Genomic DNA, 17,610 nt, shown 5'->3' with positions numbered 1-17,610 from the left:
AAATGACTTTGCCCCAGTCCTCAGCAGTCCACTCCCTGTACCTTTTGCAGAATATCAGTCAGTCCCTGATGTTTTTTCTGGAGAGAAGTGGCTTCTTTGCTGCCCTCCTTGAAACCAGCCCTTGCTCAAAGAGTCTCCACCTCACAGTGCGTGCAGAAGTACTCACACCAGCCTGCTGCCATTCCTGAGCAAGCTCGGCACTGCTGGTAGTCCGATCCCGCAGCTGAAACAGTTTTAAGATATGGTCCTGGAGCTTGCTGGTCTTTCTTGGGCGCCCTGGAGCCTTTTTCACAACAATGGAAGCTCTCTCCTTGAAGTTCTTGATGATGCGATAGATTGTTGACTGAGGTGCAATCTTTGTAGCTGCGATACTCTTCCCTGTTAGGCCATTTTTGTGCAGTGCAATGATGGCTGCACGTGTTTCTTTAGAGATAACCATGGTTAACTGAAGAAAAACAATGATACCAAGAACCAGCCTCCTTTTAAAGTGTCCAGTAATGTCATTCTTACTTAATCATGACTGATCACCAGCCCTGTCCTCATCAACACCCACACCTGTGTTAATGGATCAATCACTAAATCGATGTTAGCTGCTCCTTTTAAGGCAGGACTACAATGATGTTGAAATGTGTTTTGGGGGTTAAAGTTCATTTTCTGGGCAAATATTGACTTTGCAAGTACAGTAATTGCTGTTAAGCTGATCACTCTTTGACATTCAGGAGTATATGCAAATTGCCATTACAAAAAATGAAGCAGTAAACTTTGGAAAAATTACTATTTGTCTCATTCTCAATACTTTTGGCCATGACTGTAGTTTTGAACACCTTGAGGGGTGCAGTTTTTAGACAGGTGTCACTTTGAGGTATTTTCTGTCATATAGGCCCCTCAAAGTCACTTCAAATGTGATGTGTGGTACTTTAAAAAAAAAAGTTTTGAAAATTTTGTTGGAAAGATGAGATATCAACTTTTAACCCTTCTAACCTCCTAACAAAAAAAAAGGTTCAAAAATTGTGCTGATGTAAAGTTGACATGTAGGAAATGTTATTTACTAAATGTTTTATGTGACATCTCTCTAATTTAAGGGCATAAAAATGACAAAGCGTGAATATTGCAAAATTGTCACCAAATTGTCACTTGGGACTGGTTGACAGCCGGCTGTCACGTCCGTGCCAGGGCGTGGTTACAGCTGCCGCTCACTGTGCACTGAGCAGTGACTGAAGCTGCGCCTCTGACTGAAAGCCGGTAGCTGCCCGGAGAAATAAAATCTATTTCCTCCCAGTAGCTGCACTAAATATATTCTTGAGAATAGTACGAGTTTGTAAGGAAATTTTGTTTGTAGGAAAGAGTTTGTAGGAAAGCGGACAATGAGGGGAAGTGGGGATCCAAGACCAAGTTCTACCCTCAGGGCATCAGTCAGACGGCCTTTTAAGTTGGAACGCAGTGCACAGACTGGCTGGCGCCTCTGTATTTTTACGCAGGTGTCACACTTGGGTCACGAGAGCCGCCGGCCAGTCCGCAAACTGTGTTCCAATTAATATGGCCGTTCGCCTGCGCTCTTATGGTGTAAAGTGGGTAATTAATTAAATGTGGGTTGCTATTCATATATACTGGTTTTACACATGATAAAGAAATGACATCTAAGAAAAGAAAAGGATAATGTTAAATAGAGGAAAAGACCGCCTGATCTATTAGCACACCAGACTCATTTCACTCAGGAAGTATAGCAAATTTTCAGTCATATCCAAACATTCGCAGCAATGCTGGTTCTTGTTCCTATAAATCTAATTCTTATTACAGTCACAGTGACAGCTCAGCACATACAGAAGACAGATCAGAGGCTCCTGCTGAGGAGAAAGCTCCAGTGCTCAGTCACTATTTTACAAAGTGGAAGCTTGTAGCAGTCACACATAGCTCAGGCACATAAAGCAGGATTTAAGCAGGTTTTTGCATTGTTATTCTCTGAACTGCTATAAAAGCAAACAGTACAGTACGTCTCTTAGCCAATGTTCCTTTGCATTGTATGTATTTTGCCTGCAGGTACTCGTTGAAATGAGACTGACACTCAGCTCATTACAGCATCTGGAAGTAACGTGGCAAAGAAGATCCAACTAAAAACACTAAATAACGCAGCCGGAACCTGCCGTCGCAATACAAGTAATCAAGTATCTAAAAAGGGAACGTGTTCTCAGAAAAAGGAACAATTGTTTAACATCAAGTTTTCAATTTACATGAATTTTCTCTCCTCTTTTTAAATAGAAATATTGCTATATTCATACTAACTACTAGGCCTATTAAATTTAGACTTTGCTTTCTTTTCAGCAGCAATATGGACATAAGCAGCCAGACTGGCTCCAGTCCTATTGACTTGTATGTAAGAATTTTCTAATCATGCTGAGATATGAGCAAAGTGCATTCATCTAGTAAAGGGAAGTGGAGGAGGCGAGCTGTGACCATCACCTATTTTTTTTTTTTTAATACATGATTATGGGGACTACCATATTGCATAGTTTAAGTCTCATGCTACATGAAATAGCTTATTTGCAGACAAAAAAAATTATTAATAGTAATGCGAGCCTAGCCTTGTTGGGCGAGGAGAACTTTCTGCCAGAGGAGTTTGGCAGAAGCTCGCACAGAGCACACAAGCCAGCCTGTGTAGTAGTAGTCAAAAGATACACGGTGCCTTCAAAATACCGTATATAAGCAGACTTTTTCAGCACATTTTTTATGCTGAAAAAGCCCCCTCTCGGCTTATACTTGGATAGACAGATCTAGTATATCCGGCTGCTGAGGGGTTTTCGGCAGCGGCGGCGGATCAGGCACAGGCAGTAGCCGGCTGCTGCAGCTATGTGCCCGCTGCTAAAGAAAATGAATATTCAGTCTTTTCCATGCCCAGGAGAGTGGAGAAGAGTGAATATTCATTTTCTTTAATAGCTTACACAGTCAGCAGAGTATGAATATTCACTCCTCTCCACATCCATTAATTCATTCTCTTTAGTAACGGGCTCAGAGGATCACTGAGCCGCTGCTGACTGTGCGCTATTAAAGAAAATGAATATTTACTCTTCTCCATTGCCATAGTCCCGGCGTGGAGAGGAGTGAATATCTCTGCAGATCACCTCGGCGTCTGAGGGCACATGGCAGTGACATCATGCGCTGCTCAGATGCTGAGGTGAGCTGCTGCTGGCAGAACAGGACGCAGAGCTGGAGGAGAGGGAAGGAAGGCGAGAAGAAGTGTTTTTTCATGTGTGCAGTTAATGGGGGTCCATGCGTACCAGGATTGGGGAAAGGGGGGCCAGGCATAGCATGATTGGAGGATGAGGGGGGCCAGCCATAGCAGGATTGGGGAAATTTACCAGTAGCTGCAGCATTTCCCAGCTCGAGTCAATACGTTTTCCCAGTTTTTTGTGGTAAAATTAGGTGCCATGGCTTATATGGTAGTATTCATACAATGAGAACTTTTACACATTTTTTTATGTTACACCCACAAAGTTAAATATTTTATTGGGATATTATGCGATATGGGGAGCACTGTGGCTCAGTGGTTAGCACTGCAGCCTTGCAGCGCTGGGGTCCTGGGTTCAAATCCCACCATGGACAACATCTGCAAGCAGTTTGTATGTTCTCCCCGTGTTTGCATGAGTTTCCTCGGGTTCTCTGGTTTCCTCCCACACTCCAAAGACATACTGATAGGGGATGTAGATTGTGAGCCCCAATGGGGACAGTGCCCATAATGTCTGTAAAGCGCTGTGAAATTAATGGCACTATATAAGTGAGTAAAATAAATAAATATACCAACACAAAGCAGCAAGTATTTGTGAAGTGTAAAGGAAGCTATGCATTGTTATCCAATTCTTTTAAAAATATAAATCTAAAACTGATGATGTGCATTTGTATTCGGCCCCCTGTAGTCTGGTACCCCTAAATAAAATCTTAAGTTACCAATTGTCTCCAGAAGTCACATAATTAGTAAATTGCGTCCACCTGTATGTAATGTATTCTCCGTATAACTACAGATGTTCTGTGAAGGCCTCAGAGGTTTGTTTGAGAACAATACTGTGGAAAGCATGAAAGAATGGTCTGTTAGGGGGAGGGAGTCGAGGAGGGGGTGGTTTGCAAGGACTGGAGTTTGGGAAACACTGTTAGCTAAACGATTGCTCGGCCGACCGTCATTTACAGAGTATGGGGGCCGGTTTGCAGTAATGTTCCCCTTACACACCATGCTTATGGACAGATACATGACTTTTGTCCTGTGCAGTCACTCCGCACACTCCTCTCCTCTGTATAATCTGTGTATGGAAGGACCAGAAAGTTTAAAAATGATCAACGTTCAACTGTCTGCTACAAGAACAGAGCCCTGTTCACTAGCTACTATAGCTAGACATTTGATTAGTGTTCAAAAGCTCTGCTAACCTTAGTAAATAGACTTATTGACTCCTTTCAGCTCTGAGCCTGTTTTCACCTAGGCCAAGTTTTAAAAATTCTGACCAGTATCACTTTATGAGGTAATAACTCTGGAACACTTAGGCTATGTGCCCACGATGCAGAAATGCTGCAGATTTTTTACGCTTCTCCCTGGCAGGAAAAACACATGCGTTTTTTACATGCATTTTTCCCGCCAGGTAGAAGCGGATGTGAAGCGTTCTTCACATGCATTTCCGCATGCGGGTTGACAAGCGCTTTCCAAGCGATTTTAGCATCACTTGGAAAAGTGCTTGACAACTTGTTCACACTATATAAATCCATGCAACCGGCATGGATTTATAGTAGTGTGACCAGGTTAGTTAAAAAAAAAAAAAAAAAGAATAAAATGGTAAAAAATTAAAAAAATAAAGTTTATACTCACCTTCCGGTGTCCTCCCAGTGTTCTCCCTGCCGCGTCAGGTGTGTTGGGCGGCTCGCGGTGGTGTGAAGGACCTGCGGTGACGTCATTGAGCCATGTGATGGGTCACCTGACTCGGTGACGTTATGGCAGGTCCTTCATAACAGCGGGAGCACTGCAATAGACCGGACGGAGCAGACAAAACACCAGGAGGACATTAGAAGGAGAGTATAAACTTTTTTTAATTTTAAATTCTTTTTTTTTACAGTTTCTATGGTACCCGGGTCTGGATGAGAGTCTCCTCTCCTCTAGACCTGGGTACCATCCGCACATAGAAACGCATAATATCCGTGTGTACAAATGTACTGACACGGATATTATAAGTTTCAATGCAAGTCAATGGCGGCGATTACACTGAGTGTCCGCAAAATTATATGGACAAGCTGAGGATTTTTGAGCTCAGCATAAACGCTGCGGAAAAATCCACAGCATGGGTATTGACATTGCAGCTTGTCATTGGGGACCATGGGGGGCGGATTACCAAGCGTTTCCGCTGCAGAAATTCTGCAGCATATACGCCTGTAAAACGCTACGTGGGCACATATCCTTAAACGGATCCCACTGATTCAGAGACTGTTTTTTTGTGACATATTGTACTTCATGGTAGTGGTAAATTTTGGTCGATATGATTTGCTTTTATTTATGAAAACATCAAAAATTTGACAAAAGTGAAAATTTTGTAATTTCCAAACTTTTAATTTCTATGCCTTTATAACCATCTTGTTTATGACACAAAATAGATACTGTATTTTTTGGACTATAAGACGCACTTTTTTCCTCCAAAATTTTGGAGGAAAGTGGGGGGTGCGTCTTATAGTCCGAATACTATATACATGGCTGTGCGTGGTGGTGGGTGTGAGAGAGCGGCAGCGGACGATCAGCGTGGCACAGGAGGCAGCAGCTGCCTGCTGCAGCCTACCCTGTGCCAGCTACTAAAGAAAATGAATATTCCCTGCTCCCCACGCCCATAGACGTGGAGAGCGATGAATATTTTTCTTAATAGCCTGCAAACTGGAGCCGCAGCGAGACTCCTGCTGCCGCTCTGTGGTCTGTGTGCCTGCGATTAAAGATCATGAATATTCCCTACAACCTGCTCCCATAGGTTGTAGTGAATATTCATGGTCTTTAATAGCAGTCACACTGACCACAGAGCGGCAGCAGGAGCCACGCTGCGGTACAGTGCGCCGGTTATTGAAGAGACTGAATGGTCACTGCTCCCCACGAACAGAGTCCCGGCGTGGGGAGCAGTGACTATTCCAGCAAAGTGTCTCACACTGAGGGTGCATGGCAGGGAAGCCATGCGCGCCCAGCTATGCGCGGCTCACACAGTGAGAGTGTCGGCAGCAGAGCAGGACATGAGTGTTTATTTTTTCTTCGTGGGCACCAGGATGGGGGATGGGGGGGGGGGAATATAGGGGTGCCATGCATACCAGGATGGGGGGGGGGGGGGGATATAAGGGTGCCATGCATACCAGGATGTGGATGAGGGCTACGTATACCAGGAAGGAGGGTCCATACATACCAGGATGGAGCATCTTAACAGAATTGGGGGACATTACCCCAATACCAGTGTCCGCAGCAGACCCCCTCCACCAGGGCATCATGACCACATTTTCTGCTTACATTTTCTTCCTATTTTCCTCCTCTAAAACCTAGGTGCGTCTTCTAGTCCGAGAAATACGGTAAAATTACCACATCTACTTTACATTAGCATCTTTTTTCAAACTTTTTTTTTTTTAAAGTTAGAAGGGTTAAAAGTTGATCAGCAATTTTTCATTTTTCCAACAAAATTTACAAAACAAGTTTTCTTAGGGACTGCATCATATTTAAAGTGAGTTTGAGAAGCCTATGACAGAAAATAGCCAAAAGTGACACCATTCTAAAAACTGCACCCCTTAAGGTGCTCACAACCACATTCAAGAAGTTTATTAACCTTTTAGTTGCTTCACAGGAATTAAAGCAATGTAGAAGGAAAAAAAAAAAAGAAAATTTTACTTTTCCCCCACAAAAATGTTTCTTTAGGCCCAAAATATTTTATTTTCACAAGGATAACAGGAGAAATTGCACAACATGTTATATGGTCCATTTTCTCCTGAGTACACCAATACCCCATATGTTGTGGAAAACTATTGTTTAGGCGCATGGCAGGGCTTGGAAGGAGCCAATTGAATTCTGGAGCACAATTTTGGCTGAAATAGATTGCTGTTATGTCCATTTGAAGAGCTCCTGACATTCCAAAGCTGCAGAAACCCCACAAGTGTCAAAATTTTGGAAACTAAAGCTCGAGGATTTCATTTAAGGGTGTAGTGAGCATTTTTAACCCTCAGGCGATTCGCATAATTGTATAAAATTGGGCTCAGTAAATGGAAAATTACCATTTTTCCACTAAAATCTTGCTTTCCCGCAAGTTTTAAAATTTTCAAAAGGGATAAATCGGAGAAAATGAAAGTACAATTTATTACGCAGTTTCTCCCGAGTACTCCAACATCCCATATGTGGTCGGAAACTACTTTTGAGGCACAGTGCAAACCTCAGAAGGGAAGAAGAATTATAGTAGAGTTCAGGTTTTGCTGGAATTGTTTGAGGGTGCAATGTCACATTGCCAGAACAACAGAACCCCCCATAAGAGACCCCATTTTACAAACTACACCAATGAATAAATTTAAGGGTGCAGGGATCATATTGACACCACTTGCCACACAATTTCTGCAGAACATGACAATATCCCATGTGTGGCTGTACAGTACTGCTTAGCCACGCAGCGAGACTCAGGAGGGAAGAAGCGCTATTTGACTCTGAGAACAAATTAACGTAGAATAATTTGCGGACTCCATATACACAGCCCCCAAGTGCCAGAAGAGCAGGATCCCCCCTCAAGTGACCCAATTTTGGAAACTACACCCCTCTGGGAATTGATCTACAGGTGTGACTATTTTGACCCCACAGGTGTTTACCAGAAACAAGCAGCAGTGGATGTTGGTGTGAAAACTGCAAATCTGCCAATGTAGTGCCCAGCTTGTGCTTCTGGAGACATTCACCTGTAAATTAAGCAGGCTCTCCTTGCTACAGAAATGCCAAACATGTGGATGCTAACTGCGCGGCTCAGAAGGGAGAGGGGCCTTTGGATTTGGGAGTGCAGAAGCCGCTGGATATCTTTTGGGGGCTGAGGAGCCATAGTGCTTTTCCAGAACCTTTGAGCTACCAGTAACATGGAAGCCCCCTACATTTCCATTGACAGATGACAGACATGAGTGGGGACTTGCTTTTTTTGTGGATCGAGTTGGAGCTTTTATTGGGAACATTTTACATAACATTTTGGATCACATTTATCTTGCGCTTTACACAGAGCACTTATATTGCACCAAACTGTGGTGGACCATGCTTTTATGCACGCTTAACCCCCGAGGGTGGTTTGCACGTTAATGACCAGGCCAATTTTTACAATTCTGACCAGTGTCACTTTATGAGGTAATTACTCTGGAAAGCTTCAACGGATCCCCCTGATTCTGAGACTGTTTTTTCGTGACATATTGTACTTCATGATAGTGGTAAAATTTCTTCGATATCACTTGCGTTTATTTGAATTTGAATTTTTATGCCCTTAAATCAGAGAGATATGTTACAAAAAATAGTTAATAAATAACATTTCCCACATGTCTACTTTACATCAGCACAATTTTGGAACCAAATTTTTTTTTTTTTTTATTGGGGAGCTATAAGGGTTAAAAGTGGACTAGCGATTTCAAATTTTTCCCAAAAAAAAACAAACAAACATTTTTTTGGGACCACATCATATTTGAAGTCACTTTGAGAGGTCTGTATGACAGAAAATACCCAAAAGTGACACCATTCTAAAAACTGCGCCCTTCAAGGTGCTCAAAACCACATTCAAGAACTTTATTAACCCTTCAGGTGCTTCACAGGAATTTTTGGAATGTGGAAGAAAAAAAAATGAACATTTAACTTTTTTCACAAAAATGTTAGTTTAGACCCAATTTTTTTTTTATTTTCGCAGGGGTAACAGGAAAAAATGGACCCCAAAATTTGTTGTGCAATTTCTCCTGAGTAAGCAGATACCCCATATGTGGGGGAAAACCACTGTTTGGGCGCACGGCAGGGTTCGGAAGGGAAGGAGCGCCATTAGACTTTTTGAATGTAAAATTTGCTTGAATAATTAGCGGACGCCATGTTGCGTTTGGAGAGCCCCTGATGTGCCTAAACAGTGGAAACCCCCCACAAGTGACACCATTTTGGAAACTAGACCCCTCAGGGAACTTCTCTAGATGTGTGGTGAGCACCCTGAACCCCCAAGTCCTTTACAGAAGTTTATAAGATGGAGCCGTGAAAATAAAATAAATCTAACTTTTCCACAACAATGATGTTTAAGCCCCAATTTTTTTATTTTCACAAGGGTAAGAGGAGAAAATAGACCCCAAAAACTTTTGTGCAATTTCTCCTGAGTACGCCAATACCCCATATGTGGGGAAAATAGTGTTTGGGCGCACGGCAGAGTTCAGAAGGGAAGGAGCACTGTGTTACTTTTTGAACGCAAAATTGGCTGGAATCGAGAGCGAACGCCATGTCGCGTTTGAAGAGCCCCTGATGTGTCTAAATAGTTGAAACCCCCCACAAGTGACCCCATTTTGGAAACTACACCCCTCAAGGATTTTATCAAGGGATATAGTGAACATTTTGAACCCAGAGGTACGACACAGAATTTGATAACATTAGGTCATCATATTGAATAAGTTGTCATTAGTCTTGAGCGCAAGTGCTCGCTACTTCAGTTTGCATCGGGTGCTCGGGTATGCACCATGTATCGCGGGTGCTCAAGTGAAATGCTCGAGTCCCCGCCCGCATGTTTCACGGTTATTAGACACCCCAAAAAAAACATGCGGGGATCGCTCGTGCATGGCAGGCAATCCCCGCAAGGTTTTTTAGGCCGCAAAGCATATTGGGCGGAAACTCGAGCACCCGCGATACTCAATGCATACCCAAGCACCCGATGCAAACTCAGGTAGCGAGCACTTGCGTTCAACACTAGTTGCCTTTTTTTTTTATTTTTTTTTTTTTTTTTATATAAAACACAACCCTAACCCTACCCTAGCCCTAGCGTTTATTTTTTACGCCGTTCCTCGTGTGGTATAAGTGATGAGATTACTTTATTCTTTGGGTCGATGCGACTACAGAGATACCAGAATCATATTGGGTTTTTATGATTAACAGCTGTCACACACTAGAAGACACATTTTGTAAAATCTAGTTTTTGCATCGCCATATTTTGAGAGCTATAATTTTTCCATATTTTGGCAGACAGTCATGTGACGGCTTGTTTTTTGCGGGACAAGTTGACGTTTTTATTGGTGCCATTTTCAGGCATGTGACATTTTTTGATCGCTTTCTATTCCAGCTTTTGGGAGGCAGAATAAACAAAAACCAACAATTCTGGAATTGTTTTTTTTTTTATTTTTTTATTCTACTCCACGTGTGGTAAAATTGATAAGGCAGCTTTATTCTTCAGGTCAGTATGTTTACAGCGGTACCACATTTATATAGTTTTTCTATGTTTTGGCGCTTTTACACAATAAAAGCCATTTTATAGAAAAAATAATTTTTTTGCATCGCTTTATTCTGAGAGCTATAACTTTTTGATTTTTCGGATGATGGAGCTGTATGGTGGCTTGTTTTTTGCGGGACAAGATGACATTTTTATTTATATTCGTCTTTTTGATCGCGTGTTATTCCATTTTTTGTTTGGCAGAATGATAAAGCATTGTTTTTTGCTTCGTTTTTTATTTTATTTTTTTACCGTGTTCACTGAAGGGGTTAACTAGTGGGACAGTTTTATAGGTCGGGTCGTTCCGGACGCGGCGATACCAAATATGTGTACATTATATTTTTATTTTTGGTGGTTTATTTATTTTTTTTATATATATATATATATATATATATATATATATATATATATATATATATATATATATATATATATATATATATATATATATATATATATATATATATATATATATATATATATATATATATATATATATATATATATTTTTTTTTTTTTTTTACTTTGTCCCTCTCTGGGACTTTCTTTTTATTTATTCTGATAGCCTGCATAGCATAGGGATGGAGCACCATACCTGTGCTATGCAGGCAGTCAGTGCTGCACAGCGAGACGATTGTTTGCTCATGCACTGCGCATGAGCAAACAATCTTGCCGTCTGGTGACCCGGATGCTGTCATGACGACATCGGGTCGTCATGGCAACACCCGGGAAGCCGCGGCAGACAGCGCTGGAGGCCGGAAGAGGAGGTGAGTATTGCGGTCACCTCCCCATAGCCACCGCAATGCGATCGACCGCTCCCTGCACATAGTACCGGGTGTCAGCCGTACTAATACGGGTCAGGCTCTTAAGTCCCAGGGCACAGACGCGTATTAATACGTCATGGGCTGTAAAGGGGTTAAAAAGACGGACACTGGCAGATTATAGGACAGACGGCGTCCACAGTGCCTCAGTCCGCCTCACTGCAGGGAATCTTCCGCCGGGGGTCCACCTGAATAACGTATTTTAGAGATTTACACGGAAACCCTGATGCAAGTGCTCAGCACAGGATAAACGTGAGCCGAGCCCTACTGCAATCTCTGAGAGACAGAATTAACAAATCAACTGCAGGTCAAGATTTTTGGGAGGCAGAAATTAAGAAAAAAAAAAAACCTGAATTGCTGGTTTGTTTTTTCTTAAATGTTCACAGTGTGGTAAAAGTAATAAGGCAACTATATTCTTCGGGTCAGTAGAATTAGTAGAGATACCACATTCACATCCTTTTTTTTTTATATTCTGCCTCTTTTACACAAAGTTTTTTTTTCTTTTTCGAAAAAGAAAAAAAGTACCGTAAGTTTATGAATTGCTATATTCTGAGAGCTATAAGTTTTGTCATCTTACGAGGTACAGCCTCATCAATGTTGTTGGCAGGTCTGGTCACAAACTCTAATCTTAGATCTGGAGAGTGATCTGATAATTAATGTAATAAAAAATTATCTAATATTAAGCGTGGCCTGCTAATGCGTTTATTACAGTTCCAAGGGTCTATTGGCATGCCTGCCTATGAGAATTACAGAGCACAGTTCTATCTGAGGCCCTGTGGGATGTATGCTGGGGCAGAGACCCGTGGGAACAGACACAAAGGAGAGAAGCTATTACCAAGCCGTGTCTAATATTCCCTATAAGGCTGCCTCTGCAGTTTTAATACCTTAATGCAATTATTGCCAACACCAGACTGTGACTGTAACCAAAGTATATTGTTAGAATTTTTAAACATTAAAAAGGCATTGTCTATATAAAATTAAAGTTTTACTGTCGGCTTTGTAAATGAAAAGACAAAACTAAGCTATACTCACCTTCCATCACTCACAGGGATCCAGCGCTGCTGAAGATACCTGAACACAGCAGCCAATCACAGGTGCCTGCTCCTGCCATTTGTAAAACGCAGACCACGGATCAGCCTGGAGTGGATCCTGGTAGGCGAGTATAGATTAGTTTGCGGTTTATTTTTGTTCTTCAATTTACCAAACCAAAATGATATTTTAACTTTGCCTGGAAATTGTTGTTTTTAGCTGATCTATGCAGGAACTTTTACAACTTTGCTATAAACTGTCTTTACATGAGGCACAGGGGCCTAGTAGGCGAAGAGAGATTACTACTGGCCACAAGTTTTATAATGTGTATCCTGGTCTTCTGCACCCCATGATCTGCTTTAATACAGCTTTATACAAGGGTATGGGTACATTTTGGCCTCCGAAATAAATCTGCCAATCCTTGCCCCATCGCTAGTCAAATACCTAAACTAACAGTCTTTCACCCAGGTCTTCTCTAGCCCTTCATTATATTCCTCATGCCAAGGCTTTGAAAGGGAAGGTAAAGTTTTCAACAACTGTAAAAAAGTATTAATGTAATAATTTTTTTAAAAAAATCATAATTTGTTTTTAATGAAGTAAAATATGAAAAATAATTTTAAAAGTAGAAATATAAAACATTTTTAAACACTAGGGGGAGCAGCTGCTGAAATTTGCCATGAAATCCTAGTGTACAACTAGCTCACATTACGACTGCAGTAAATGTGGGCTGGATCTGCTCCCATGGGTGTGATGTCGCTCCTCTTCTTCTGGGGGTTTGTAACAGGATAAGAGGATGAAGTTTAGGATCAGTGTGGAGCCATTTTGTTGGTGAATGCCAGTTATACTGACAAGTACAGTGTCACCGAGGACGACCGGCAGCACTGATTGTTAGATGGTGCTGCTAGCTGTATCATAAGCTGGGGTTAGATATGCGGAGTGTATCATGTGTGATTAGATACGCTTAGGCTGTGTGTCCACGATGCAGAAAATTTCCGCAGCGTTTCTGCATGTTCTTGGCAGTAAAAACGCGTTTTTCACATGCGGATCTGACTTGCGTTTTTCAAATGCATTGTGACCTCAAATCCGCATGCGGAAACGCACAAATAATGGACATGCTGCAGATTTTTCCGCTGCGGAAAATCCGCTGCGGAAAATTCCGCAGCATGTGCACAGAACATGCGGATTGTCATTGGGGGTCATGGGGCACGGATTACCAAGCGTTTTTCAAGCGTTTACGCAGCGGAAATTCCGCATCAAAAACGCATAGTGGTCACGCAGGCTTAGAGTGACCCGCTGGGATTAGATACAGGGCTCAATGTAGTGTATCACCTGACGGGATTAGATATTGAGCTTATCGCAGTGTATCACACAGGATGGGATTAGATACACAGTATCTAATGTATGCAAGATGTGACCCCACTCAGTCCACTTCTATGGGAGCAGTGGTGTAATGTGTGACACCCAGTAGGTAGAGAGGGGAGCAGAGTGGGAGGTTGCCTCGGCCTCCACGCTCCGAGGGGTCACCCAGAGATAAGGTACTGCATAAATTCTGCGGCAGAGCAGGGGGACATGATCTCCCTGCACTGCAATGCGGCAGATGTGGGGCCCGTGAGCCGGGGGGGGGCAGCTAGTTGTCGATACAGTTGAAAGCAATGTAGAGTGAGGGAGCGTGACGCTCCCATCAAGCCCCCTCTGCGTCTGCCGTCACTGATACAGACACCGACAGCAGGCACGATGACGTCACTACATCAAGCCCACTGTGCTGAGATGTGCGGGCGCTCGTTACAGAGACTGGAGCAGAGGGAGAACTGGGGAGGGCATTCTACTCTATGGGGTATTTTATATTTTTAGTAACAGCGCAGTCATCTGCTGAGGTTCTTCTACATGTAGTATTAGGGTGCACCACCGTAGTTGTAATCAGGGTTACCTGGTTATTGGCCCACTCAGAAGTTTTACCATCCCAAACCAAAACCCTACCTACGCTTCCGGTGACACCACTCCGTCCACGAGCAGTGGTGTAAATGTGTGACCCACGCTCCATCCACCATATTACTACTGCTATAGAAGTGGACCGAGCGGGGTCACACATTATACCAGTGGTCCCTTAGAAATGTGTAACCTTGCTCTGTCTACTTCTAAAGGGAGCAGGGGTGTAATAGAATAAACGTCCAGTAGATATAGAATTTCACAATAAGACATACTACATATAATAAAAAGCACTAAAGGGTGTTTACCCTAATAAATTTAAAAAAACCCACAGATGTGGGGTCTCCCCCTATTTTTCATAGCCAGGCAAGGTAAAGCAGACAAGTGCAGGTTGATATCAGGCTGCAAAGTTCCCTGGTTATTGGGCCCTTCCCAGTCTAAAAATAACAGCCCATGAGTATCGCCCATGATGATGGGATTAGATACACCGGTCTGGGGAGTATCGCGCATTTTGTTAGTGACTGATAGGGATACTGACAAGTACATTGTCAATGAGGACAGCCAGCAGCTCTGATTAAGATAGTTGGTGCTGCTCGCTGTATCAAACTGGGGTTGAATATGTGGAGTGTATCATGTGTACAATTAGATACACAGTATCTAATGTATGGAGCAGGGTCACATTTCTATATTAGCAGTGGCGTAATGCGTGACCCTGCTCCATCCACATCTACGGGCCCATCCTCCTCCTCCTCCTCCTCGTATATACGGGCCCATCATCCTCCTCGTATATACGGGCCCATCATCCTCCTCCTCCTCCTCGTATATATGGGCCCATCATCCTCACCCTCCTCGTATATATGGGCCCATCATCCTCACCCTCCTCGTATATATGGGCCCATCATCCTCACCCTCCTCGTATATATGGGCCCATCATCCTCACCCTCCTCGTATATATGGGCCCATCATCCTCACCCTCCTCGTATATATGGGCCCATCATCCTCACCCTCCTCGTATATATGGGCCCATCATCCTCACCCTCCTCGTATATATGGGCCCATCATCCTCACCCTCCTCGTATATATGGGCCCATCATCCTCACCCTCCTCGTATATATGGGCCCATCATCCTCACCCTTCTCCTCATCGTATATATGGGCCCATCATCCTCAGCCTTGTATGTGGGCCCATCATCATCCTCCTCCTCCGCAGTGAGTGCGATGACAGGGGGAAAAATGAAAAAATGGAAGTGATCTCCTCCCACAGCTGCAACCCGGACAGCCCAGGGGGCGTGGCCAGGTCGCAGCTAGAGGCAGAAGGAGCGGCTTCTAATGTTAGAGATTGTGGTCGGACACCGACTCTAGTCTCTTATGGCCATGTCCGCCGTAACTGAGGTGCGCAAGTGTTGCTTAGCTTCTTACACACACCCCAAATAAAAAACGGCAGCCCCCAGTGGCCAATGTAAAAGTTAATAAATTAAATATTAAAGTTGTACATTTAATTTTGTATTAAAAATTCTTGATTATATAATCAATATTTTTTAATACAAAATTAAAAATTGTGGCACCTTCCCTTTAAAGAGCCATGTGCCATATTCTCAGATACACAGCAGTTTGCCCGTCCAGTTAAATGGCTTGTGTGCCTAGTGATACACACTGACGTAATACAGAGCTCCTTAAAGGCTGCAACACCTGGACCTCCACATTGTGTGAATTCAGCCTTCTGGGGAGTCTCAGCCTCCTTATCAACACTAGATATCGCCACAATTGTAGTGATCCTGTTCATGCTCAGTGGCTACTAACAGCATTATCTCTTTATCTAAAGGTGGCCTAATCATGTTCAGCTGACATCTCCCAAGAATTCCTCAGGCAGAATTGCATTTTCCCTGGGGTATGTTTAAAAGCAACATGACCAAACCTTTTTCCCACTGACATCAGCAGTCGGTGCAGAATTAGTACATCACATACATAAGAGTTGAACTGTCCCACCAAACAGTCAGGTATTAGGCTGTGTGCCCACTATGCGTTTAAGCGTTTCCGCAGCAGCAATTCCGCCGCAGAAACGCTTGAAAACACTTGTTAGTAGGTCTGCTATGGTCCCCAATGATAATCCGCATGTGCTGAGCAGCAGCACTACCAATTATTTTGCGGAATCGGTTGCATGGATTTATATGGTGTGACTAAGTTGTCAAGCACTTTCCAAGTGATGCTAAGATCGCTTGGAAAGCGCTTGACAACCCGCATGTGAAAACGCATGTGCAAAACGCGTGACAAACGCTTGTCCCTGGCCGAAAAAACGCATGTACAATCTGCATGTGTTTTTTCTGCCAGGGAGATGCAGAAACGCTCAGGAAAAATCTGGAGCATTTCTGCATCGTGGGCACATAGCCTTACAGTCAATTGACATGCAGACCTCAGGTCAGTTTTCACGATTGGTGAGTTTTCTATAACAAATTTTTGTAAAAAAAAAAAAAAAATTATACTTCTTAAAATGACCATAGACTTATGGGTGGCAGACACACATTACACATGTGAAAAAAGTTTTGTACCATTAGGTCTTGCACTGAATACTAGAAATTAATATTTTCACTGTTAACTTTTTACATATTCCAGAGATTTTACATCAAAAAGTAGTGATCACTTTGTGCAAAATTGGCTACTTTATTTTGACCTGTAGCACAATAGCTCATCACTTTACAAAATATTTACACCACTAGCTTATTAAAGAAAAATGCTAGTAACAATCAGCACTAAATCTGATGCAATGACTAGTCAATGTGCCAAATGGTAACTTTCGCTTGGGGAACATTCATTATACCTTTATGTATATGCTGCATTCTGGAAGGAAGGGGGCAAGAGCTGATGGCTAAATTACAGTAAATGTCAACTTGAAAATCCATCCTTACCTTCTGTGCTTAATCCTGGACTTGATGTAAACTTTGCAACATCCACAATTTTCACAGCAAACTGCTGTCCTGTTTCTCTGTTGATGCATCTTCGGACCACACTGAATGGACCCCTGCAGAGGGAAAATAATGGTTAATGCCTGTACATAAACATTAATATAGACTGTTTAGAACATGCATCGACCGTACACTGGGACACTCACGCCACTATGGCTACACAGCAGCATACTTCAAATATAAGGCTGTTACAATGTGTGAACAGAGCCAATTAGAAAGAAGGTACACAGAATTCATGGAGTTTTAATTTGTACAAAAACTAAAGATTGAGAAATCTGGGTATATCCATGTGCAATTTTTTCCTTTCACGATTTTTGCAAAAACAGTTTTCGCCATTTTCTGAAAAATTACAAGTGCACCTTAAAAGGCCAACAGGCACAAATCTTGGCTGATATGATGCTGGTAATTCGGGTTACTAGACCTAAGATCTTTAACATGT

At 42.6% G+C, this 17,610-nt stretch overlaps 1 protein-coding gene across 12 annotated transcripts in view; it reads right to left on the bottom strand.

The window, feature by feature from the left end:
• The window catches only part of CASK (calcium/calmodulin dependent serine protein kinase), a 350,915-nt gene that overhangs the window by 274,641 nt on the left and 58,664 nt on the right, over positions 1–17,610 (bottom strand). For all 12 annotated transcript variants that reach the window (XM_073667250.1, XM_073667249.1, XM_073667257.1 and 9 more), the window contains exon 2: positions 17,115–17,227. In XM_073667250.1, coding sequence (XP_073523351.1) covers positions 17,115–17,227 — 113 coding nt within the window. The remainder of the gene's footprint in view (positions 1–17,114; positions 17,228–17,610) is intronic.

This window comes from Phyllobates terribilis, unplaced genomic scaffold (assembly GCF_046119375.1).
Source record: "Phyllobates terribilis strain yellow unplaced genomic scaffold, ASM4611937v1 Scaffold_2__4_contigs__length_985480577, whole genome shotgun sequence".
NCBI lineage: Eukaryota > Metazoa > Chordata > Amphibia > Anura > Dendrobatidae > Phyllobates > Phyllobates terribilis.
Note: the sequence above shows the minus strand (reverse complement) of the source record. Positions and strands in the feature narration are given on the sequence as shown.